The sequence below is a fragment of the Gavia stellata genome, chromosome Z, assembly GCF_030936135.1.
Source record: "Gavia stellata isolate bGavSte3 chromosome Z, bGavSte3.hap2, whole genome shotgun sequence".
Lineage (NCBI taxonomy): Eukaryota > Metazoa > Chordata > Aves > Gaviiformes > Gaviidae > Gavia > Gavia stellata.
In genome coordinates, this window is record NC_082637.1 from 87,869,327 (window position 1) to 87,894,282 (window position 24,956).

General features: G+C 38.9%; 1 protein-coding gene across 1 annotated transcript in view; it reads right to left on the reverse strand.

Annotated features, from left to right (window-relative positions):
- The window catches only part of MCTP1 (multiple C2 and transmembrane domain containing 1), a 281,602-nt gene that overhangs the window by 53,765 nt on the left and 202,881 nt on the right, over positions 1-24,956 (reverse strand). The window contains exon 16 of the mRNA XM_059833339.1: positions 1,110-1,229. Within this exon, the coding sequence (XP_059689322.1) occupies positions 1,110-1,229 (120 nt within the window). The remainder of the gene's footprint in view (positions 1-1,109; positions 1,230-24,956) is intronic.

The following is a 24,956-nucleotide window of genomic DNA, read 5'->3' on the forward strand; positions in this document are numbered from 1 at the left end:
GCTAATCCCCAGGCAATCAATCCCCAGCCTGTATCATGGGTTACTCCTCCCCAAGAACAAGAATTCATGGGTTTTTTTCTTGAATTTCATGAGGTTCCTATTGGCTCATTCCTCCAGCCTAACTAGGTCTCTTTGACTGGCAGATACAGGGTCCCAGCTGGTCCCCCACCCCTGGTATAACCAAAAAACTTGCGAGAGTGCATTCTGTCACTTTCCGCAGGTCATCAATAGAGTTGTTAAACAGGACCAGTCCTGGTGCACTGTGGTATTCCGCTTGTTACCAACCTCCATTAACCACTATCCTCTGAGACCAATTATCTAAGCCATTTTGGTTTTTCTCCACCCATCCAGTTATCCATCCAGATCATTATGTCCTAGACAACACACTGCTTTGAGATATGAATACTGATACAAATATCAAATTCATAAGGCTCAGCAATAAAATACATGCAAAATCCTTAAGCTGCCTGGATACTAGAAAATTTCCACAGCATAGAATACAACTTCAACTTCTGATACGTACTTCTGAAAATCTGAACCATGCTTTTATCATTAATAAATGTCAGTTATTAGTAAATGTTTGCTAGTTTATATCCCAACTACATGCATTTAATTAGATGATGGCATTAGATGAAGAGAAGAAAATAAGAAAAGGCTTATATTAAGATCAATGAATAGTAACATAACGTGAAATAAGATAAAATGTGAAATACAATGAAATGTGATACATTCTGAAACTGTTAACAAATTGGAATAATTTTAACCTTTAACTTCAATATGTGAAATAAAAAATGTAACATAAGCCACACAAAACCATTTTCAAAGAATTTGCCTTCTCCTGACCAATAAGCCTCTCATCTCTGCTCCCACACAAACCAGATTCTGAGGATAGTACGTGTTCTACTGTGTTTTTACATGACATTTTCAACAAAAACAGACACATTTATTGGACAGCTGGAAAAAATTAAATTGCAGGTGGAAAAATTGTCCATCGAGCACTGTGAACTGAGACATTTTCAAAAAGATGTCATATTTAAACTGAGTTACAAAATTTTATCTAGTTAAAAAAAGAAAAGGACATGTATGCACTTGAAGTAGAGAAGACTTACCGTATCATGTTGCCTGTTATCTTTCCCTGATACAATCAAGAAGTAGTTCCATGCCAGCAGCAACAACAAAGCCAGTGGTATCATGTAGAGCTCAAAGTTCCAGACCACAAAAAGAAAAAGCTAGAAGACAGAGCAGGAAAAAAGGTGATTCAAATCAGCATTACATTAAACTCTTGTGCACAGTTAAGACCAATAAATTAAAACAATGTAAAGAAACCCACCTCTCCTTAGACAGGGAAGTTGTTTAACCACTTTGCTGACTAACCACTTACCTGCATGGAACAACTGCTGCACTTCCCATTGCTTCATACCTTAATTCTTGCAAAAGGGAAATTGATGTAGTGTAGTCTAAGAGGAATATTAATTCTTCTCTCATAAACTAATGCTTATGTGGACAAAATAATGCAAAATAGCATAAAAATAAGATCACAATTTAAGAAAGGAAAAAAGTTAGTTATTTTCACGGATAAAAATTAATTTGCTGTTTAAAAGAAAAAAATTGGTCATTTTGTAGCAATGTCACACAAACAAGGAGAAGAAGTAAACACTACAACTAAACCTGAAAAAGCCTTTTGCATAGAAAACTAGCAAAAAATCACACTAAAATGTAAAAATGTGCAACTATTTTAATGAAAACATAGTACTGACCACAGACTCATCAAAATGGGATTAAAAGGAATGCTGAGAAGCCACCTAAGTGTACCCTATCAAAAACTCTGATTTGTTGAAGTGTTTCCTCAAAACACCTCAAGAGCTCCACGGCTGGGCAGAAGCGTGGCCAGGTTACGTCTCCCAGAGATGTGTGCCTCGGTAATGGGGGCTGCTCTCCGGCACTGGGGGCCACGCGGGGAACGTACCCCAGGAGAAACACATCTCCTCTGCCAGCTCTGTACACCACAGCTCTCTGCTGTGGAGCTCCGACGAGCTTCACAGGCTGGACTTCAGCCTCCGACCCATCAAGTGGTACAGAGCTGACTTTTTTTGAAGCCTGGAAGTCCGAAGCATTTTTCAGAGACTGTAGCTGTCTGGCAGAGACACATCCAGCTGGATACTCTTCCCTACTTGTGCTGGTACAAAATTATTGGTTCACAGGAGAGAACTAAAAATACTTCGACTTAGATGGCGTCACGCTAAAACCATTTTTACATCCAGATTTCCCTGTGAACAAAACCCCCTCTATTTGAGCCAGCTCTAGCCGTAACTTGGGTTTGTTTTCTTCTAATATGACAAAAACCCCAAATGAAAGTATTACAGCAAATCACACTATATACAACAGCTGGATATACACCCAGAAATCTTGCTAAGCCTTTTCATCCAAATAGTAAAGCTTTTGAACATTTGTTTTTACTACCTATTAAAAAGAATGAAGGTGGTGTGCCACAGAACTAGCAAACCTAAAGCAATGCCAATACCTAGGTAAACTAAAAAGAGGCTCACTTGCCCAAATCAGTCGCCAAAATGTATATAAAGCCGAGTAAGAAAAAAATGGGGGTTTTAATAGTCTTCTGCTGGATTTCTGTTTAGAGTTAAAACAAAATGCTCTTATCAAATGCAAGCTCCCACATAAAAGAAGAAAAAAAATCTGTATTTTAAGTAAGTAATCTGCTGTCTCAAGATCAGCTAACTTACCTCACCCCCCTACTATCTATCACTGAACACTATGTACATGGAAGTCCTGTGAGACTGCAAGACAAACATGATAAATACTGAAAGAACTGAAAAAGCAGTGTGTGTGACATACATAAGAGGATATTGGCACTTCTAACAGTAAATATCTCATTTGAAAGAAAACTGTCTTTTTTAGGTTGTTTAGTTTAAAAGGAAGTCTGTTAGAAATGGTAATGAATAAGAGGCAAACAACAGCTCACGGAATTTGAGAGTTTTTCTATGAGCTTGCTAACTACCCTTCTGAGAGCAAGATCTATGGGGATTTGATGCGGTAAATCTGATATAGCCAACTTACAACAGAATTTGCATCCCAAAAGAAAAGCAAAAAATCCTTGCATCCTTTAACCCCAGAAACACCCGAAGTCAATGTATACAAACTGAAGGGAGTTCTGGGAGGCAACAAACAGCACCCAACTATCAAAAAAGCAGATACTAGAGATTACCTGTTGAGAAATGGCAATGCATACAGTCTTTCTTATGGTCCCATCCAAGCTTTGGTTAGAAAGACGGAAAGAAAATCAAATACTATCCAAACAATCCCTGGCTCCAGAAAAAAGCAGCCAGCAACCTAGACAGTCTCAGGAGATATAGACCTGACCAGAGAAAGGAACATGGTTATCTTTTACACTGTACGCCAGATCATTAATGAGTTCCCATCCAAACACTCCTCACTGGGGGTTCCTAAGTACCAAATGACCCTTAAGAGTATTAATTCCTTACATTTCTGTACTCTGTAGGCCATTAAAATATTACATTAAGATATTACCTCTTGACAACTTGTATGGACATCTTTTTCAAAAATGTGGATATTACACATGCTGACTCCTGTAGATGATTTTGCTGACCTGCCAGCTTCATTTCCATCTAGTCTGGCTGAATTTTAACCAGTTCTTCCTTGCAGGCACCTGTCTCAGCCAGGCACTAGTAAAACAGGGACTCTGTATTTGCAACACAAATGAGATGTGCACTATGCAAGACCAGCACAGTGATGGCACTGCAAGTAAAATGGCCTGACCATCTTCCCCAGAAGAGACATGAACTCATGACACACATGGGGGAAAACAAGCAGATTCCCAGTATTGGACAAAACTTTGAAGGAAACACAACCAAACCCAAAATCTGGTGCAGAACAGCAAGAAAATCAAGGGATTCAGTTCTTGGGCATAAAGGGCTTGACAGCTGGGGGGAGAGGGAAGAAGCGAAGTGGTACGTAGAAACCTTAGCTTCACTTCCCGCATGAAGGGGAGGGAAACCTACATATCCATCCATTAAACAAGTACGGGGGGGGGAAATCCAGAAAAGGTAAGGAATGAGTATAAAAGGGCAGTTCTGGGACTTGCCCATGCCTATAAAGCATCCAGTGGAACACGGACTGTATCTGGTATGATCTCTTCCAAGGAAATAATTGCTCTAAGCCTGTCTAAAAAAAGGATCCTCATCACTACTGAAACAAGCCAACTATTTTAAGGGAGGAGTGGGAGTCTCAAAGGTTACAGTTTAATATAGCTGCCATTTCCTACACAGAAGAATATAAGGGAGGACTTTTTTTCTTCTCCCCCATGAGATCAAGATTTTCAGAGTCACAGGCATGAACTGGCCATTTACAACATCACATCAGTTGATACTCTTAGTGAGAGACACATGTATTAAACGATCATTCAGGGAGACACATGACACTATCCCTGGTGTACAACACTTCAAAAAATAATTTAAGTTAGAATATTGAATATCCTATTCTTTTGCAAACTACAGTATATTTTAAAAAGAAATCTCATCCAAAATGATTAACACTTCCTACTGTTCAGAAAAAAAAGCCTGCCCTTTCAGACTAGCAGCTGTGGATCATTAGCTTTCCAGTGATGAGATGTGTTTGATGAGTATTTTTCTTTCTAATTAAGAGATGAGATTCTCTATTTGACTCTCTCTTCAGACAGAAGTGAAGAGAAAGATTTCTGCCTATGCGGAAAGGCCATATCCTACAGAACAATTACTTCAGATTCCTTTTTATCTACCTCCACCCAATTTAATTTCATTTTTAGCAGAACCCTGTTTGCACCCACAGACTTCACAGCATTAACACCTGCGTTTCCCAGCTCTTTTTATTTTTCCTTTTGCTTCTGTTTTGACCACCAGCAGAGAAGAGCATGTAAAAAAAGGAGCACCCCACACAGGAGACACTGACCCACATCCTCAGGTGCAGGAGAGAGCAGAGCACACGACGAGGGTGGGCTGCGAGTACCACTTTTTGAGCACTTTCCGACAAAAATTGGAAACTGCTCACTCCACGGAAATGCCCAGGTTCAGTGAAGGTCACAGGACTGAGCGCAAGATGCTCCCAGGTGACACGTAGGGAGTTCACCAGAATCCGCAGCCTTGCAGCAACCTTGATGTGTGGATTACCTCCAGGCAAAAATGAAAAGGGGGCTTTGACAGCACGCCAGCCTTTCAGCTTCCCCCAGCTTCTCCTGGCAGCGACGGGGAAGGGGAAGCCTCAGGAGGTGAGCCACCCGGCCAGCCCCAGGCTGACCCAAGAAAAGAGCCTTTGAGATTTGCACTGGCAGCGCCCAGAGTCATGAGCTGTGATGTGTTGGGCCGTATGGCGAGATACGGCCATTCCCACCACCATCGTGTCACACAGGGCTTGCCACTCATGCTGCAGTCTCCTCTTCAAGCTGTGGCTTTCTCTGGTCATTTTCAAAGAGGATCCTTACAGCCTCAATTACATATTACCTATATCCTTGCATTATATGCATTATCCAACTCCTGATTACCCTGGATATGCAGAATTTGGCTGCATGGTGTTTTGGCACAATCACAAACAGAGCCGATGTCTGCAGCTCCAAACACTGTGCTCTAATCGCAAGATCATCCATTTGCCCTTTAAGCTTAAAAGGACAACTGTATTTCCTGAGGCTTTGTCCCTTGGATGTATTCTCAGAAGACTAGAAAGAATGAAAGATAACCCACATATCTGCATGGTACAGACTGTCTACTAAGTACTGCAGGTTTTAAGGCTCCGGTAAAATCCTGCATGGTGTTTACACTACGGAACACCTGAAAATACTTTTCGTTGTACCTCGGAGAGTCAGTAGCTTCTTCCATTACAAAATCAGTTCAGTTACCTCTGGCAGTCATGGCTCCTCTCGTCTTGTATGACACTTCTATTAAAAAAATTAAAAAGGAAGTATTTCTTTCAGCTGTATCAGGTCTCAAACACACTAGTAGTAATGTCAACACTTATGGGAATCCGTTTCAAACGTGGTGCCCTCGTTCAGGTAAGTCTGGAAGAAATGCGCCTTTTGAACATATTCTAAAGCATCCTCCAATGTTTTTTTTCCAGTAGTCTTGCAATTTCAGTTCCAATTACCTGTGTGCCTGGAGAAGATGCAGTCTGAAAGATTTGAGCCTAAAACACATTATCTGTTACTCTCTTTCTTTAAATAGGGAAAAGTCAACTTGAAAATAGCAAAAGCATGGAATATGTAAAAAAAATACAGAAAAAATTTCATGTCATTCCAAGCTGCACTATTTTGACAGATTTCCAGTGCAACCTTCGATTAGTGTTGGTTCTCTTTTTTAAATGCCTGAGGTCTTTGTAGTCTGAGCAATGCTGAATAATTAGTATTTTTGATTCTCTGAGAACTTCTCCTTTAACTCAGAAACAAACTTAGAGGATTCCCTGCACATTCTCTATCTCTGCTGGAGTTAGAACAGTCCAGTTCACTGCAATTTAGATTTTTACTCTCATTTTTTCTGTTTATTTCCTGTAGTAAAAGAAAATGGAAATACTTCCATGATAATAAAAAGATCTTAACAGACTGGATAAAGTATTATTTCAAACCCAGTCTCAGTGAGGCTTTTGGTGTATTGAAAGACCTATGGCAGCTCTTGTTAGAGCATTCGGGTCCCATATCTAGAAGAACACTCAGTATAAAAGAATCCATTTCTTCCTAGGTAGGACATTTCTGGTCATGGTTTTTCCATGTTGATAACCTGTACAACAAACCCATAGTTCTATTTATTTCACCTCACTTCTTTCATCTCAGCGTGGTGTACCACTAGTTATTAAAGAAACAAGTCTGACAATTAGATGTGACTCACTTGGTCTGCTTCAACTCACCCAGCTTGTTTTTAACACATCTACAGCTAGGCTTACCTCATCTTAACAACCTTCATGATGATAATGTCATCCAACCGCAGCACAAGTAAGCTACCTGAGTCTTTACAAGATTGTCAGCACCAATAAAACATTCTAGTTAAAAGCTTGAAATTTTTCATTTAATTTTTGTTTCCTTTTTTCCTTACAGCTTCTAACTGACATTTCACATCATTTTCCAGAAGTGCTATAACTCTGCTTTGAGAATGCTGATAATTCCAAGAATGTGAACCCCAGAGCATGAATGCCATTTAAACAAGCATATGAATTACCGATACAAAATCTGTATCGCTGTAATCAGTTTCACGTGGCAAAAGTTAGATAGAAATAAAAATTACCCTGCAAATATTTACCAAATGTGGAATCTTTTTGGTAATTTTTTTCCCTTCCCTTAAGAGCTGCTGTACATTATTACATCTGCATAGTTAGTATCCAGATTAAAATTATAAGGGCAAAATACGGTTCATTGGGGCCATTCCCATACACACAGCCTCTTGGCATTCTCAGGGCACTTCAACAGAGATTTGTTCTCTCAGACTGCTAAAATGCAGACAAACTAAGAGAAATTGATAGTATTTTCTCTATGAGCAGTTACACCTGGTATCAAGTAACAAATGTCCAACTAGGATACATTAGATCAAAGGCATGTCTGAGTATGGGGCTATTACATTCATTGAACCTCTGTCCCATTTTAATACTGCATTTTCTGAACAATACCCAACTGTTTCCTGAATGATCTGTGACTTTGTTTCAGCAACATTACCTAGAAGACTGTTCTACACATTAATTATTTTCCAAGTTAAAAAGTGCTTTTAATGCCTGTCCGCAGATTGACTTTGCTTTGCTTTAATATATAACTCTTGTGCTGACCTATTTTTTTTAGCACAGTTCTGCTGAGAGGGATAGTGACCAGCTGTGAGATTCAAGACTGTCCAATTTTACCCTGTTTTTTTTTAAAATACGCACTTTGGGCTTCTTGCCACTGCACATACCCCCTCCGTCCCAGACATCAATCCCGTCGTTCCCATTTTTAAAATTCCTTAAAAATTGGCTAACAGTTACAGAACTGCACATGCCATTTCTGTTGGAAGTGTCATACTACAAAAGAAATTTCTAAAAAGTACATTTCACATAATTATTTCCCTTTTTTTGCACACACAGATCTATGTCACAAATCTCTGTTTATGTTCCTTTTACACAAAAATTTAGACTCTGGCAGATTTCTCCTCTGTTACAATTGCCCTGCTATGAGGGTGAGACTGTTGAAAGTGTAAATGTATGTGTCACTTTAGATGAAAAATCCAAAGTGTTGACTTTGTGCGAAGTGTAAAATCTCAACATGGATCATGCTAGATAACTACAGATACTTATGTGTAACGGATTGCCCCCTTCCTTTCTTACAGCTTGAGCTACTGAGCAGGGGCTGATGGGCTTTGAACCCGCCTCCTGTTCCTCCCAAATTCCTGAAGACTATAAAATTAAATTGTCCGTCAACAGTTATTAAGCTGGGTATAGGGAAAAAATATTGGGTATCATCTTCTTTAGCTTACTGAGCATGGCTTCACTGTACATCCACTGTAGTTCAAACAACAGACATACTCTCCAGATATCCTTTATAAAACCTGTTCCAAATGTTGTGTTTTCATTTACATCCCATACTGCATCAGATACTAACTTTCCCGTCATTTGGTCCCTTATCCTCTGTCCATTTTTGCAGATCAAGGGAAATCATTCAGCATTTTAAGATGAACACTATGAAAATTTTAATAAGTTAAAAATAGTCACCATTACTCAAACACTGGAAAATAAAAGACTTGCAGACTTAATTTTTCCAAAGAAAAATAAGTAGTAAGTGACATATACTTTAAAGAGATGAATGCGAACTACTTCAATGTCACAAATGTTTAAATACTGCTCATCTTTATTGGTACTACAGATATACTAAACCACCTCTCATCATCATTCATTCACAAATAACCACCATAAAAATAAATGGACCATTAGGGTATTAGGATGTCTAGCCATTGAAAAAGCCCTTTGGCTGTAGGAAAACCTACACTTTGTGAACTGTCTGTCAGAAGTGAAAGGGACAGCAATAAAATTTAAATTGTATGAATGAAGACTGAAATCACGTGGTTAAAGGTATATGGGCAGTCTGTCATTTCCAGTGATAAAATGAAAAAATACTGATTTTTGGTTTGATAACTACCCACGTGTATGGAGCAAACCGAAATACTGGATTCCACAGAAGAGCAGAGACACTTCCACAAGATGTTCTGAAGGCTCATTTCACAGACTGGAACTGTACTCCCTTACTATATATTGAAGGTATTCTGGCTTAAAATTTACTTAGGGCTAAATCCTATAATTTTGTTTCCACAATTATTTGGAGATAGCTGCATCAACACACTGTTTCTCTGATGTCCTGGAGATGTCAACTGTTCACACACAGAAACCCCTTGCTGATTCTATCTCTTCACACAAAGATGAAATTAAGGTTGAATCAAGCAATCTTTCTGCTTCTTCTATTTTTTTATCTGTTCTTAAAAATATTCTGATCTGTTTTGCGGTTGGTTTTTTCTTTTGGAAAAAGAGATAGAGGCACCAAAGAATAGGACGACATAAGAATCACCAAAAGGCAGGGCCACTGCTTTTCAAAATGATGAGAATATGCATTCATCAGAGGACTAATATATGTAGACATTCAAATTTCCCTAGTGATTTCTTTAAAATCTTTTTTACATATTAGGAGTGATTTCAGAAGGTGCCACTTGCCATCAACTATCACTTGATATCAAGTAACTTAGTCTAATGTTGGCTTATTTTAAATTTTCAAGACCATCAGTCAACCTTAGTGACCTTTCCAGGCTGATTTTCATACTTGTCATTGATGACCTGCTTAATTTTGTTGTTCTATGATGTCTGGAGTATTGGTTGAGTGTAACCATAAAACAATAAATAAATAAAAGCCTAGGATTTGTTTGCCTTTCACTGACCACCTTTCCTTAAGTACATATGGCCTAACCTGCAAGTTGTTAATACAATGTAAGAAAACGTCTTTCTACCTGTTGAAGTACTTCTTTGTACATACATTTTAATGAATAATAATACATTTCAGCTACCTTACCACTCTTTGTAACTTCATCTCCCAGTCTGTCTTGTAATTTTCTAATTTTCTCCTTCACTGATCTCAAGACTTCCCTCCCAAACTTCAGTTCTGAAAACTTGCAGAGTTATGTGTAGCAACTCTAGCAATGTGTGTCTGTTTCTATTTGCAAATCTAGTATTAATCCAGTGCTGATGATATTACTGACTTCTTGTTTCTTTACAGTGTTTTACTCTTTCTCTGTGGGCATCGTATAGTGTTCAGCCCTTCCGCCCCAAATGATCTGTTTAAACTTACTTAGATGCCAGAGACATCTACACGTTAGCATGCTAGGTATATATTTTTCTTCATATTTACCAAGCCTCTAAACTTTCTTGTGGAGAGTAAGATTGTAGATTGTAGAAATGAGAAGTCAGCAGAGAATACTAGTTTAGACAGGAGAGCAAGGCAGCTCCAGGTGTTTGAACAACCTGAATTCTGTAGTTATAAGATCGTCCCTGGGCTGAGGCCACTGAGACAAGTGAGTATTTTTAGTTCCCTGGTTAAGATAGCTATAATTATATTCTGCAATGCTTTCTTTAAACAAAATGCAAAACAAACCTCTCCAAGTTCATTTTTTGCTGACAGTTTCCACTAGTAAACTACAGTAGAACCAAAGAAAGCTAAAGTATGTTCACATCCTTCTAGGTAAAAGTTAAAAAAATTGCACTATAAATAAAGCAATGACTTCTGCTATTGGCATAAACAGTACGAACTCAAAATACTTCAATGAAATAAATACAACAGTAGTTAGAATACAGTTCGTGAAATATAAGGTATCTTTGCATTTTCAATTTGACTCCTTTTATTGTAAAACACAGCACAAAGGAGTGGAAAGATGGCTATTAACAATCCCCTTACAATTTGGTAGAATCAGTCATGAATGAATAAATAAAAGTAATTTAAAGAAAAACTAAGGTAGCTACTACTGTATCACTACTCAATCTTTGGCTGAGTTTACTTCTCCACTCCTTTGCTCAACTTCTCTGGTCTGCAAAGCTCCATTCAGGTGCATTTGAGGAGCGGCACCAGATTCATACAGCATTTTCCTGCAAGAGCATCATCCTGAACTGCGGGGAGATGTACAAGAAATGGAGTCAGATACCTGGTTAAGAAATATGCTACTGACACCTAACAATGGCTGATGCACTTCCAGTGTTGTGAAAAGTTTCTCTCAATACCCACTTAACTGCCCTTCTTAATGAGGGCAAGCACAAAACTGACATCTTGGAGAAAGCGCTGCATGAAGAAAAAGAGCGTTAAAGGTAGACTTGCAAAACAAAAGTGACTTTTTTTTAAGAAACTACAGGAAAAAAGTCACATTCTGGCTGGCGTTAAGTAACCATTCATATAAGGTCTTGGAAAAACAGAAGTGAGGTGAAGGCTGAAAGAGGAGCAAAGGTGGACAACACTCAAAAGATCACAGCAGTAACCACAGGCTCTGTGGACACCAGCAAGCTAGATAGGGCACAAGCCATCCAAAACAAAGAAAAAGCATACCAAGTAATTAAACAACCTACAAAAGTTTTTGAGATCTTTAATCTGATTTTTAAGGTTCACTGTTGCCAGATACATTGAGAAATAAATTTTTTAATGTATAACCTATAATGTAATTTATCAAGACAGACAAATTCAACAAACCAAGGTTTTCTTTCTTATGATCCTAAGTGGAAAACTGTTTCCTGCTGCTTTTGTTGAGGTAATGCTTCTCCAGGGAAAAGAATATTTTCATGCTATTAAAAAACAAACATGCCCTTCCAATTGTTTCTCTGTAATAAATTTAATTATATTTGTATTTCCACAAACTACATTAAATCATATTTAGCACAGAGAGGTGTGCCCTGGCAACTTTCCTGTTGTGTTCACAGTTACTTTTTCCAGCCAGCAAATGCTGCAATCCAAGCTGTCTCCCTTTTTACAATCATCTCTCTCCATGCTGTAGCAGCTTTCAGGAAGTGCGGATGTGCACTCCAAATATATGATGTTTCATAGAATCTACCTCACCTTTCAGCAGTTCATTGTTTCAGCAACATTACACTTCATTTATTTAGACGTCTGCCACTCCAACACGTTTAGCCGCACTTTAACATAGAAATGTTCCACAGCTCTAAAAAACCATTTATTGAGCCAGCAGCATCATCAATAACATTTGCTAACCAGCGAAGAATAGTACATTTTATAGATGCTCATTTCAAAGCACATCCTTAAAAGGTGAATAGGGGAATGCAGAGTATTTTATTGCTATCTACAGAACAGCGTATCATCTTTCTTAATAGCTATTGCTACATTCTCAAATTTTGCAAAATAACGTAGCAATGAATGCACCGGTGTCAAAACAAGGGCAGATTTTGTGTCTGTGTCTGTGTGTTTAAATGTGCTACACAGACTAGGGAGAGGAGTATTCTCCTTGAAAGGACCAAACTCTGGAATTAGACATTTCACAAATTTAAGCGAGCAGAACTCAGGACTTGGAATTATAAATATGTAGTTTCTATACCTTAACAGCCTATTCAAGTCTCAGAATCTTTCAGTGAAACCAGAACAGCTGAATATGGTACTGCAGAAGCTCGCATTATTAAGTTGCCTACCAGTTCCCATTGTGAAAGATTTTTTGCAATTTTATAGACATTCTAATGCCTTTATTAATCTTAAAGGGTCTTTGAAACACAACAGGAAGTCACCCCTAGGGCAAAAGGAGTAAATTTTCTTTTCCAAACACAAAATCACTAATGCTTAGCTGATCTACACACTTGCGAAAAACCTCACCTCCCTACCCACTTTGGCATTGCTAGCAAACCAAAATGATAATGACCTTGAAAACCCAAGATGGAGACTTGACCTTGTGATTCTCATAGTTGAAGCAGCTGAAGTATGTTTGGTATAATTACTGACCTTGTATTTTTACTAATATAGAAGACAGCAGACCTTCTTTCCAATTCCTCCTCCAATTTTCCTCCTCCTTCCCAAACTCCCCGGTACCTGACCTCCACCTGAGCTTTTGTTGACATCAGGGAGAGGAAGGCAAGGGTAGTTTCAGCTGGGATTTTAAAAAACCTACCAGGTCCTTCAGAATTGACCTGTCATGTTGAAGTAGACTGATGGTTTGTGAGTAGGCCTGGGCTCTTCAGAGCTGTGGCTCAGTGTTTACCACTTGAGGTAACACTCTGCATAATGGCACTGCTTGGCCACTATCTTCACAACGGTGGGCTAAATGTTTTGCTGATGCTCATCAAAGCTATTGGCAAGACTCAGGAATTCAACTACGTGTTCTCTAGGAAAGTGTATTCCAGCAGGTACAGACCCCTCTACCCTTCTACTGCTCCCTCTCACCAGACCTCTGACCAGCTCTGACGGACGTCCTTCCCTTATTTTCCACCTGTTCTGTCTTTACAAGGAAGGTGGCTTACCCTCCATTGGTGGTTCTCACCTCATGAACTGCACTCAACTCTCTCCCGTTCTTGCCTCTCTTCCCAGATTGTCACGACGCTTAGCAGAACCCTACCTTGTCCCCTTTCCCATCCTTTCTAATGGGAAGCCTTTCTGTTCCCTTCCTCCTTCCCTCCCAAAAAAGCCCTCGTTTCAAATCAGAATTCCTCTTCCTTTGTTTTGCCTGGAGAGCAACCAGAGGAGAAGGAAAACATGGGATTTTCCAGCTCTGAGTTCCTGCATGTCTCCTTCCCCCGTGCTGGCTCTGGAGGACCATTTGCAGTCCTCGGTGCTTCAGGATGGAGAACCAAGGCTGCTGGTAGGGGAAAGGAGTGTATACAAGAAGATGGTGGCCAGATGGACATGTTTAACGTGCCTCTCACAAGACACATACAGAGCAGCTTTCTAGAGCTGGCCAATATGTGTCAGTGCGCAGGCGGAAAACAACGGGCAAAACACCAACATCAGAATTCAACCCCTTTTTAGGAAGTCCTGGTAAGTTTAAAAATATAGGAATGCATCCTCAAAATGTTGTAAGGTGAGCATAAACATATATTTTTTCTAATTCAGAAATAAATAAACTACATTACTGCATTGGCTCAATGAAAAGTTTCAACCCTGGAATTCTAAGACTGACAAAGTCAAAGGCAACTGAGGAGATTACAGACAGATCTTAACCGCAGACAGCACTGCTGAAATAACCCATAATAAATATCAGGCAGAAAGAAGGAATTTGGGTGTATAACCAGAACAGGATCTGAGTTATTGGAAAAAGTCTCTATGGAGATCTGAGATAATCACAAAAGCTGTCTTCCTCATTAACAGTTTCACAGCTGCACGGTTCGTCCAAAATAGAACAAACTATCAAGAGTCCCTTCTTACAGTCTCTCTTCACATCTTAAAAGCATGAAAGTTGTTCTTGGATCTTTGAAAACCCTTAGTGGAATTTAACTAGTGAAGACATATTGGTGTCTGATTCCACAGTTCCTTTTTTTTGAAATACTGGTGAGGTGGAAATCACCATAGTTGGAAGATACCTGTCGTGGCACTGAAAATAATGCATATGAACTAGAAACAGAAATTAATGAGCTGCAAATAAAGAGATAAATATACATTACATGCATACATAATTTTACATGTGTGCACACAGAGACACAACTATGTATTTATATAGCACAGTGATCCTTCCTCCACACATTTTTTAATTCCATTTTTACGTCTTTTGCATAGGCCCTTTGGGCCACACACATCATTTAGTAATATCATTGTTGGGATGAGGTTTCATTGCTCAGTGCCTCATTTGATCATTTACATCTTTGCACAGTTAAGAAATGAGACAAAAAGTAGAAAAGCTGTCTACTACTTTGTACTTTTTCTGCCCAGGTGAAAATGATACGTAATATTTACTCTTATTGAAAGGTAAACAACTCTGATTTTACAGACAGGGCTGGAAAATTTTATTTTGGTCTTATTCCTTTTGCTTTATTAGAGTATCCTTTTTTCCTACATGATTTCAGAGTGCGTAAGACAGTATTAAAAAGTCATGGAGTTTTTGTTTTGATGCTGCATCTACAGTTAACTAGTTGGTATTTAATTTTGGAATCTTCTATGAAAACATCAAGAAAAAAAAATTACAGATATGGGTAAACACAGACAAAATGCCAGATTTAGTGACAAATGATTGGTATTTTACCATTTTCTCAGAACATTACAGGCTTTTTGTCATGCTACAAGCAACACACCTCAGTGAAAATCTGGCTGGGTGCCCTTCCGTCCTGCAGCGCGTAAGTAAAATCATCCATAAACTACGTGAGTTTCTTAAAACTCTATTTAATTACTGTCCAGAACACTTTAACATCATTCTTCAAATATTTATATATATCATCCAATACGTTATATCAAGGCCCACTGCAATGAAGCTTTCTACACTGAGGGAATGTGAATAATTTAAGACTAAAGAATTGTCAGTAAGGTATAGAAACAATGCAGAAAGCATTTTTTTGAATAAAACACAAATCTTGTGAAAGCATCACAGAACTTTCCTATCCGTCCAGGCTTGCTCATACAGCTTTTCTACCTGAAATTTCCCACCAGTGCTTCTCCACGTATGTTAATGAGCAGTACAACCTCCAAGACACAAACCACCATGATGCATACTGACCGCTACATGGGTGGAAAAAAATTAAATAATATGGTAGCCTAAAAGTCCCGAAACACAATCCCACTATGGCCAGTAGTAACAGAGTATAAAATCCTTAACCTGCACCAACGGCAAGAAAGCACTTGCACAAGACGTGCCATAGGAGTCACTGCCATGTTGTCCAAGGCCTCCCCCCACTCCAAGAGATTTGGGTACCTTCTTTTATTTCTTCGTTATAGGGACAAAACATGTTCTGCCTGTGAAGCAGGCTAATGTAAGGATGAGACAGCATGCCGAGAGTGAGTTATTCACCTTACCTTCAAATCATTCAAGACATGGCTATACCTCCGTGAGTCTGTACTGCCTAGAGCACTGCTTCTCAAGCTTTTGAAATGATAGGCCATTTTATGTTATCACATTTTCTCCCAGACTACCACACATCCTTATCATCAAACTTTTAAATACATGCTGTTTAATATGGATTTATAACTGGGAAGCACTCGCTATGGGAAGCGACTACAAATCACAGTTTGAGAACTAGTGGTGTAGCAAGTTATTATATAGCACAATAAAAGATAAAGAAAGCAACAGAGGAAATACAATCTGAAACAAAAGAGGGCATAATAATGAGGTAAAAAAGAGAAGTAACACCAGTGAGTACAAAAACATGCTGAAGTCACAGACATTTTGGAAAGTTGTAGGTACTCCTTATGTTTTAAAACTAATCAACCCATGCAGTTACAAAAATATAGGCAGTGTCAAAACCCCATCAGATAATTGTATCAATTCTTTCATTCCTGTCACTTTATTTCATACGATTCAGTGCTACTACATAGTACTCATTATTTGTAAAATAAAATTAAAATTTATGAGGTACAACATATTATGTTGAATGAACCTCAACTATGAGACACTTTCTTTAATTTTCCTTGATATAACTTCAGAGCAGGTAGTGTCAGAAGGTAGAGAAAACTGAATATATAGATATCTCTCTATATCTATGTATTTTGCAACTACATCTACATATAGGTTTAGCTGTATCTCTCCATATGAATAACAATTTTGTTTCTGAGAATAAAAAGAAAGACAATTGGTTGAATTATTTCTACAGTGTATTTTTATACTTGAATATATTACTATTAGTTTCACAGAACTTCTTGAGCTCTGATGGCAATCTTTGAATACTTTAGTAGGTGGGTGTTTTTTGTTGTTTTTCTTCTGCACACCAGCACCATGAAATTGTCATTCCCACCTCACAAAAAAAAAAAAAACTGAACAAGTTTTCTAACAGTACACTAAAGTAAAAAATAGTACGGTGATAATGATGGCTTTTTAAGCCCCCAAATGCAACATGAACGACGATGAACAGAGAAGAAGAGAAAAGATTTATTGAAACATAACTTTGGCATACAGGCAGACCAGGAATTCCAGAGAAAAAAAGTTCTCATCAAAAGAAAAAGTAGTATTTACTCTGTGTATTAATTCTCTGTCCTAAAGTCTCTTCAAAGCTTCTCTCTGTATCTCTGGAATCGCTGTTTCAAAATTATACTGAAGAGTGACTTTTGTGCTACCTACATTTGAACAAATAAACCAGCATAACTGAATGTTGGTTTCACAGAGATCGAGGAACAGCCACGTGTCCCATCTACAGTTTGGGCTGAGGATGTAATCCTTCCCTCTCGTAATTCCTTCCAGAAAGGCGCATGCATGTGCACACAAAAGGAAACACAGAGGAAGAGGAGAGGGACCGCGGGTATGCTGTGCTGCACCCCTGCCAGTAAAGTCACTTTTTATTTCAGTGCCTATATGCAAAAGTTGCTGTCCAAATGCCCACATTGCATTACTGCCTTCATAACGCAGGAAAAAATAAGTTAGTAGCTCTTCAGCTACTCCCAGCTCTTCCAAAACCTGTAGCACCAGGGAGAATTCATTTCAGTCACGAAGACTGTGACATATCTGGAGAAAGCTCTATTTGCAATTGCTGGAATATCATTTCCTCTGACTGTGCCCGCTTCAAACATCAGAAAACAAAAGCTGATTTCCTATGCTCTTGCTTCTCACTACCATATGAAGGCATGAAACCCCCAAATGCTGTAGAATTATTTTCAGTGTCAATTTCTTGTTTATCACATTTTCCACCCTATCTATTTTTTAGTATCTGATAAGTCTCCCCGGGATCTAGCTACATCTCTGATAAAGAGCTGTTTGACGACAGTGTTCTTGACACAAGCTTTCTTACATACATTTTATCTATATGTAAATACACAGAAAGGGCATAAAACATATTTACAAGTATAGGTGTTCCCGATATCATATTCAAACATGTACACAAAGTAAATGCATGTATGCACTCATATACATACAGTAATACAATGGGATTTCCATGGGGAAATGTGAAAGTTATTGTTAAAATGTCTGTCATCTATGTAAGAGAAACAGAAATGAGCTGGGCATTAAATTTGCATACAGCCCCAAGCACAGAGGCTCCTGCATGTGTAGTGTTCTCCTGTTCTTGATGATGGGCATATCTGGCAGGGAGAGTCTGTCAGGATTAGCTCAGGAAAAAACACCCCCAAGGAGATAATTTGAAGACATACTGAGAATTTGCCTCAGTACATGAAAATAAACATGAAATCCACTGCAAACTATGCACACTAAAAGTTACCACAAACACTACGCCGCACACCAGGGGATAATCTATTTCAGCTAATTAACACACAGCCACACACAACAGTGTGAGAAGTGGTTGCCGCTTAGGATTGATTTAGGTCTTGTATTGCTTAAATAGACTTGGAAAGAAAGGGTCTATTTAAACATTCAGACAGAGAGGAAAAAAAAGGTAAAATTAAAGTAGCTGTGAAATAAACAGGCTTAGATTCACTGGATGGCTTAGCCTTGTAGTGAATAGCAAGACAATGTAAAGACGTTACAACTTCTTTTACAACAAACATCCAGAAGGTACAGTCCTTCTTGATTTTAATGCTGCTCTCGACAAAGTCAATACTAACCCTCAGCTCCAAGTTACAATCAAGATTATTTTTTTTCTTTATGGGTAAACCTGTGTTAACAGGCTAATACTGACTGCCAAGTTAGAAATCATTGTGACTTCAAATTCAGGTAGAAAGCAGTTAGGTATTACAATGTGATTGCGTTTTAAAAAATTATATAATCAATACGTAAAACCAACTTGGCCTGAAACCACCTAGCATAAGAAAATGAAGTATTTCTCTTTCCTTTCCTTCTTTTTCCCCAACTCAATCCTCTTTTCCTTCCAATTTTTCTTGTTATGAGAGAAAGTCTGATGCTATTTCATAGCTTGTACCTTCTTAACACAGACACACACACACGCAAAGGAAATAACATAATGTCGTATCAAAAATAAGATGTGAAAGCGCATCTCCAAATGTTCACAGCTACACATCTTCTTAAGCATCTTTACTCGTCTTAAACAGTAACAGCAATTATTCCAAAGTTCTCACACACTTATGCATTGGCCTGCTAACTCAACTCTAATTATTTCACGGACAGTTCACAGATACTACTGAAGAATAATAAAATAGATACGACTGAATGAAACCCCAGCTGAAGGTTGGGGTTTCACTTACCCACAAAAGGTTTAAAGCAAGAGTGTAAATCAAGGAAATACGGAGGGGTCACAGAAGTATTCAAGGAAAACTGAGCTGGTATCTATAGCACTTCTGGGGTGTGCCCCGCTGGGCTTGACTTCTGCACATCGCATTGCTCAGGGAAGTATGGCTACAGAGGCACGGACACAGTTTGAGCCAGCGACGGCAACATCCCCAGGTATCTCCGTTTGGGCCAGCAACAGTGCGCTCAGGATCTGAGAGTGAGATTGCTGTCTTGCTGACAGCGTGGGCAAGGACTTTGGGCTTGACTTCAGGCTTGAGACCCCAGCACACGTGAGAATACTATGTACGTTTTAGGAAAGACAGAGGGGAACAAGACTACCTACCCTATGAGAATGTGAAACAAATCTAAATATGACAAATCAAATACTGACAATCCTCCTTAATTAAAAAGAGTATCTTCCAACATACATACGCAACTCTGAAACGGAAAATTAATTCCCTACATCCAAAATGTCAAATTTCAGAGTTCAGTACGATGAAGCATTAAAATGTACAACCAGAGCTGTAATTTTTGGAAAGCCCTGGAGAAATTATAAGATCTCTATCACAATTAACTGGCAAAAGTTGTGAAGCTCTGTCCCTAAGTACTGGACACCACCCAGGGTGCAGGGTCTTAACTATGCACCTTCTGCTTCAGAAAAGGGATCATTTCCAGGTGGTCATGAACAACCAGCACCCAGCTAAAACCCGACTGAGGTAAGGGAGTTGCTGTTTGGGTAATGCCTGAGCAATATGTATTCCCTACTGCATTGGCCCTCTTTTCCAAAACTGTTACCGCAGCAAGCAGGCATCTTTTATGACAGCAAGGTGACTGTTGTTTTCTATTTGCTAAGCGCCTCTGAAGGTCTAACAGCACCCAGCGGGAAACGCAAGCCATTACACTTTGGTCCAGCCAATTTAGTCCATCAGAATTTGAGCAGAGTTGATGGTCCAAGGACAGGCAGGGACCAAACTTTGATCTCCTGTTCTCATATTTGGGACCATCACTAGACATCCACTCGGTTTCACTGCCAGCTGTCTTTCACTTCATCTCCTTCTTTATGTAGTTCCTAACAACTACTGACATTTTCTTTTGGCAGAAAAGCTGTTCCTTCATAATAAACGGTCTGAGAAAAGAATATGGGCAACAGAATGAATGATTCTTTGCCATTTGGTCACTTACAGCTAACAATGACATGGGGAGAAAAGCAGAGTCTGTTACGGGTTATCAGGATGAAGGGGAACCGTTAGTTTCCACCCCAGTAGGAGGAAAAACTAAACTGAACTTTTTACTGGAAGGACCATTTGATTTCCCCAGTAAAAGACAAGTAAGAGAAGGATGCCTGACATAATATATATATATAAAGGGAAGCAAGGTTTAGAACTATGAAAAGCAATTTTGGAAAGGCTGTTCTGCTAACTACAGTATTGTTAGCCATGATTATCCTTACATTACCTACAGGGTGGGGCTATTTTTGTGTCTGCAGGCAGATGTTTTACTAGCACAAACAGAAAAGTTGGGTAGCAAACTCATAAACTGATGGCACAAATTAAAACATTTCAGAGTAAAATGATTGCTCTGGTCTATGAGCAGAAGGACAATTACAAGATGGTAATAGTGTTGACTAGATTTCTTTTGAAGACTTCAGGTTAGTAAAAAGTTCAGTAGTTAACTGGCAAAAGATTTTAAAAACAGGAACACAAGGTTTATTGATTTGATCATGAAGAATTCACTCAGCAAAAAAAAGAAAATAATTTTAAGGTTTCTTTGGTGTCATTACATCTTGGCATCCCCAAGAGGGATGTTAACTTCTGCACAAACAGAATGGATCAAGGGAAAATTGGGTATTATTGGTGTAAGAAAGGTCCTTCACAGATCAACTTGCAGTAACTTTTAAGAACTGTGAGGTTTCCAAACAACACTGTCTGCTGCTTCTTAAATAGCTGAATATTTTACAGTAGGTGCTCTTAGTTAATAGATTTCTGGATACAGATGGGTGAAGAAAAAATCTGGTGACCTTCCTTTTATGAAGGCACAAATAAACTGAAAGGTCCAGCTATTTCAGAAAGCAGAAAGCCAAAAACCGCGCAGCATGTGCATCCCACTCTAAAATACCACCACACTAAGATCAAAGATTTCACATCAGAAAGAACAGGCTGTAAGCCTCTTCATTTCTCTTCTCTCAGACCTTTAATCCATTACACTACAACTTCAGGCAACAGCATCCCAAAACTAGGAAACGGAAAACCCTTTCCTAGCCCAGACAATACCACGCAAATGACAGAAACGCAGGTGTCGGTGGAGACCCAGCCACAGCCCTCCCGATGCCAGAAATCCAGAATGCAGTCACTTCTGGATACCGTCAGCACTGACCTGAACTGAATGAAAGTGCCATTGCTAAAACGCATCATCCTTTCTCCCCTAAAAGAACGATATCACCAGCAGTCTGCCTCAGGAAACCTGTCTCAGCAACAAAATACCCGAAACTTGATCAAAAAAGGGTGTAAGCAAGTGGAGAATCCAATACAGTTAAAATCCTGATGTAAAAGTAGCCTAATGAGAACAGAATCCGGCCTCAGGTTTTTCACATCATACAACAAAGTAATACCAGTAATCCCCTAAAACAGTACTTCAATAATGTTTATCCGTGTCAGGTTTCAAAAAGAAAAATACATTAAAAGTAGGACCACAATACTCAGTGGCTGCTTCGTGAAAGCTTGTGATTGCATTCCAGTTTTTTCCTTTGAAAATTTGATCTTGTGTCTTGACAGTGATAAATCGCTGGTTCTTTGCTCAGTGGACCTTCCTGATAATAGAAGATATTCTTCCCCAAGAGACGGAATATTTCAGGTAAACACATTCACATGGACTGAGCCTGCCCTTTACTGAAAGAGAGTTTGATCTAATTGCTTGAATGTCATCATAGGACAGAACACCTTAAAATAGATTACCAAGTAAATTTTAAATTACTACTTCAAACATTAAAAATGCCCATTTTTCTTAAGATATTGTTCACAATTATCTGTGAAATGCAAGTTTTACACCACTGTAATACCCCATGCACAATGAGAGCTATGAAGTATTTATATTCTCAGTAATCTTAAAAAATAATTAGTTCACTTTAAAGAAGCAGAAAGAGAAAACAGGGTAAAAAAACCCAAAATGGCACTAGAGCAGTTTTAGCACAGGTTTATCATGAGGTATTGTTTTATACCCTCACTTGTGATTTTCTTTAAAGTTTAGAGGAATCTACTGTAGAAGCATATAAGTGTATTTCTCTGTAATCTTTCTGCCACAGACCCCAACAGATTTCTACCTACTGCTATCTAACTACGCAAAGTTAAAAAAGATAACTTACAGCATATCCTCCAGACAAGCAGTTAAATGGTTTCCTGTCACGTTTTGGGTAGCCTTATGTTTTCCACACACAGAACAGAAATACAGAGAATGCAATATACAGAAAAAACCTACCAGCCATGCCTGTACATGGTTAGCTTTTCCTTGCTACACAAATTGATACCTGTGTATGACCTGCATATAAAATATCTGATGTGAGAACGTGCATTGCTGTGAGGATGTAACAGATGAAAAAAATGAAATGATATTAAAACAAGGTAATTTTTTTTAATGTATAGATGGAGAAGCCTCCTTCCGCCACACTGTTTTTTTTTTTTCCTTCTCCTGTCTATATAAGTATATGCTTCATTTTGACAAAAGTCAGTCGTGATCGGGTCCTCCTCCTGGGAGTCCTGCTTCCCTCAGGGACCTTGCGCTGGAAAATGACTCCCTTCTCTAACGAGTTACGATATGAGCATTTGGTATGCCTTTCTAACTTGGCCACTGACACGACAAATTGAAGCAGGGCCTTCAAAAACAAGTCAGCTTTTCTTGTTAACCATGCGGCACTTGCCCAGGCAAAACAAGCAGTAAAAAATACTCTCCTCTCGGTCTTTTTAATGCTTGGGTTCCTGTAACGATTTGAAAGATGAGGAGGTTTGCATTTTATAAAAAAGAAAAAACCCAGACAAAGAGTGGCTCGGTGTGTGTGGGAACTCAATCTGTGCCTCTCTCCTCCACGACAAAAATGCCTTCTATTCTAACGAGAAAGGGAAAGGCTGGAAACTCCCATGCTGATAGTCCTGATCTTTTTCTGCTGCTACAGTGAGTCAAAGGTTAGTTCCCTCCCACCTGCATCGCACTTTGCTTCTTCTAATACACAACCAAGCATTCAAACAATACGATTAAAAACCAGTTTGTTCATGGGAGGCTCTCTGAGATGCTCAGTGTTCCCTTCTCAAATATCCCAGTCCGGCACACGGACAAAATCATAAATTCTTACATTAACAAGAGCTTTGTACAATTTTTTTCTTACAGCCTGCTTAGTGACTCTCAGTAAAATTAAATACAAACTTAGCAAAATAGAGTAAATGTCAACAGTTTTATTCAGCATACTGCGATCACGGGTAAGTATGATACCCAGATCTTCTTTGGTACGACCTCTTAGGAAAAAACTAATAAACCTAGAGACATTCTGCATTACGTGACAGAAGAGCAACTCCGAAGGAAAATAAACTGTCATTTTAAGAGACGGTAGGCTACCTCTGGGTTCTGTAATGGAAGCAGTGATATTATGAAGCATATACTGAGGCAAGAAAAGTTAAACTCTAAAGATAATTTGCAGAACAATTTTCTATCTGAACAGCCCTGGATTTAAAAATAATGCCTACATTCCATTTTTTGCTATTGCATATTTTACAAGTTGAAAAAAGAAAGCATTAGCAGCACCGGTAATGGGTCACCTCCCCAGTACCGACAGCAGGGTCGATATCCTCCTGGGATGGTCTGATCCTGCACTGCAGTGGCTTCGGTGAAACTCGGTCACCACCAAGTGAGCAGCCCGCAACTCTAGGGACTGGCTTGAGTAAGTGTTGGATCAAGCCCACGGTGAGGAGGATGAATAGTGTGTTTACAATCGTAGAGTTTACCTTGCCCAGCAGCTCAAAGAGACCATAAGTGTCATGTATTTTGCAGAACGGAGAAGAAAATACCAAATAGAAATGTAGAATTATGCTCATGTATTCATTCCTGACGGACAGTATGTTAAAACAAATAATCACGAGAGAACATTGTACCTCCGAGGCTGCTCATGAGAGTGATCGGTTGTGCCTTCCCCCACCCGACCCACAGAAAAAAAGGATACGTCTTAAGAGAGAAGTGAGTCACAAGGCCAAACAACTTAATGCGTAATCTTTAGGCTACTGTTTTAAGATCACAGATTGTCATCAAAGTCTGGAAATTATGCAAATAGTACTAGCTACATTTAGAGGTCTGCACAAGCAAAGACTTCCCGACCTAAATAGCAATTGTGCCTCAGAAAAGTCAGTGATTTTTTGTGTGATGCAAGGGTGCTACCTACAGGCTTGAGTAGAGAATGACAGCCAGGGAAGATTAGGAAAAAAGATCCTGTTTTTATGAGGAAATAGCGCAGAACTAGCATTATCACTAAACTAAATCCTTCTTAATTTCAGGCTAAAGAACATATGTTTTACTGGAAATTTTTTAAATCCATAATCCCAAAGATTTTCGGTTAACCCAATTTAATCCTAAATCTTACAATGGTGCTTATATTTTCTATATTTAAAGCATTCCCAATATCATGAAAAATAGGCTAACTTTTTTAAC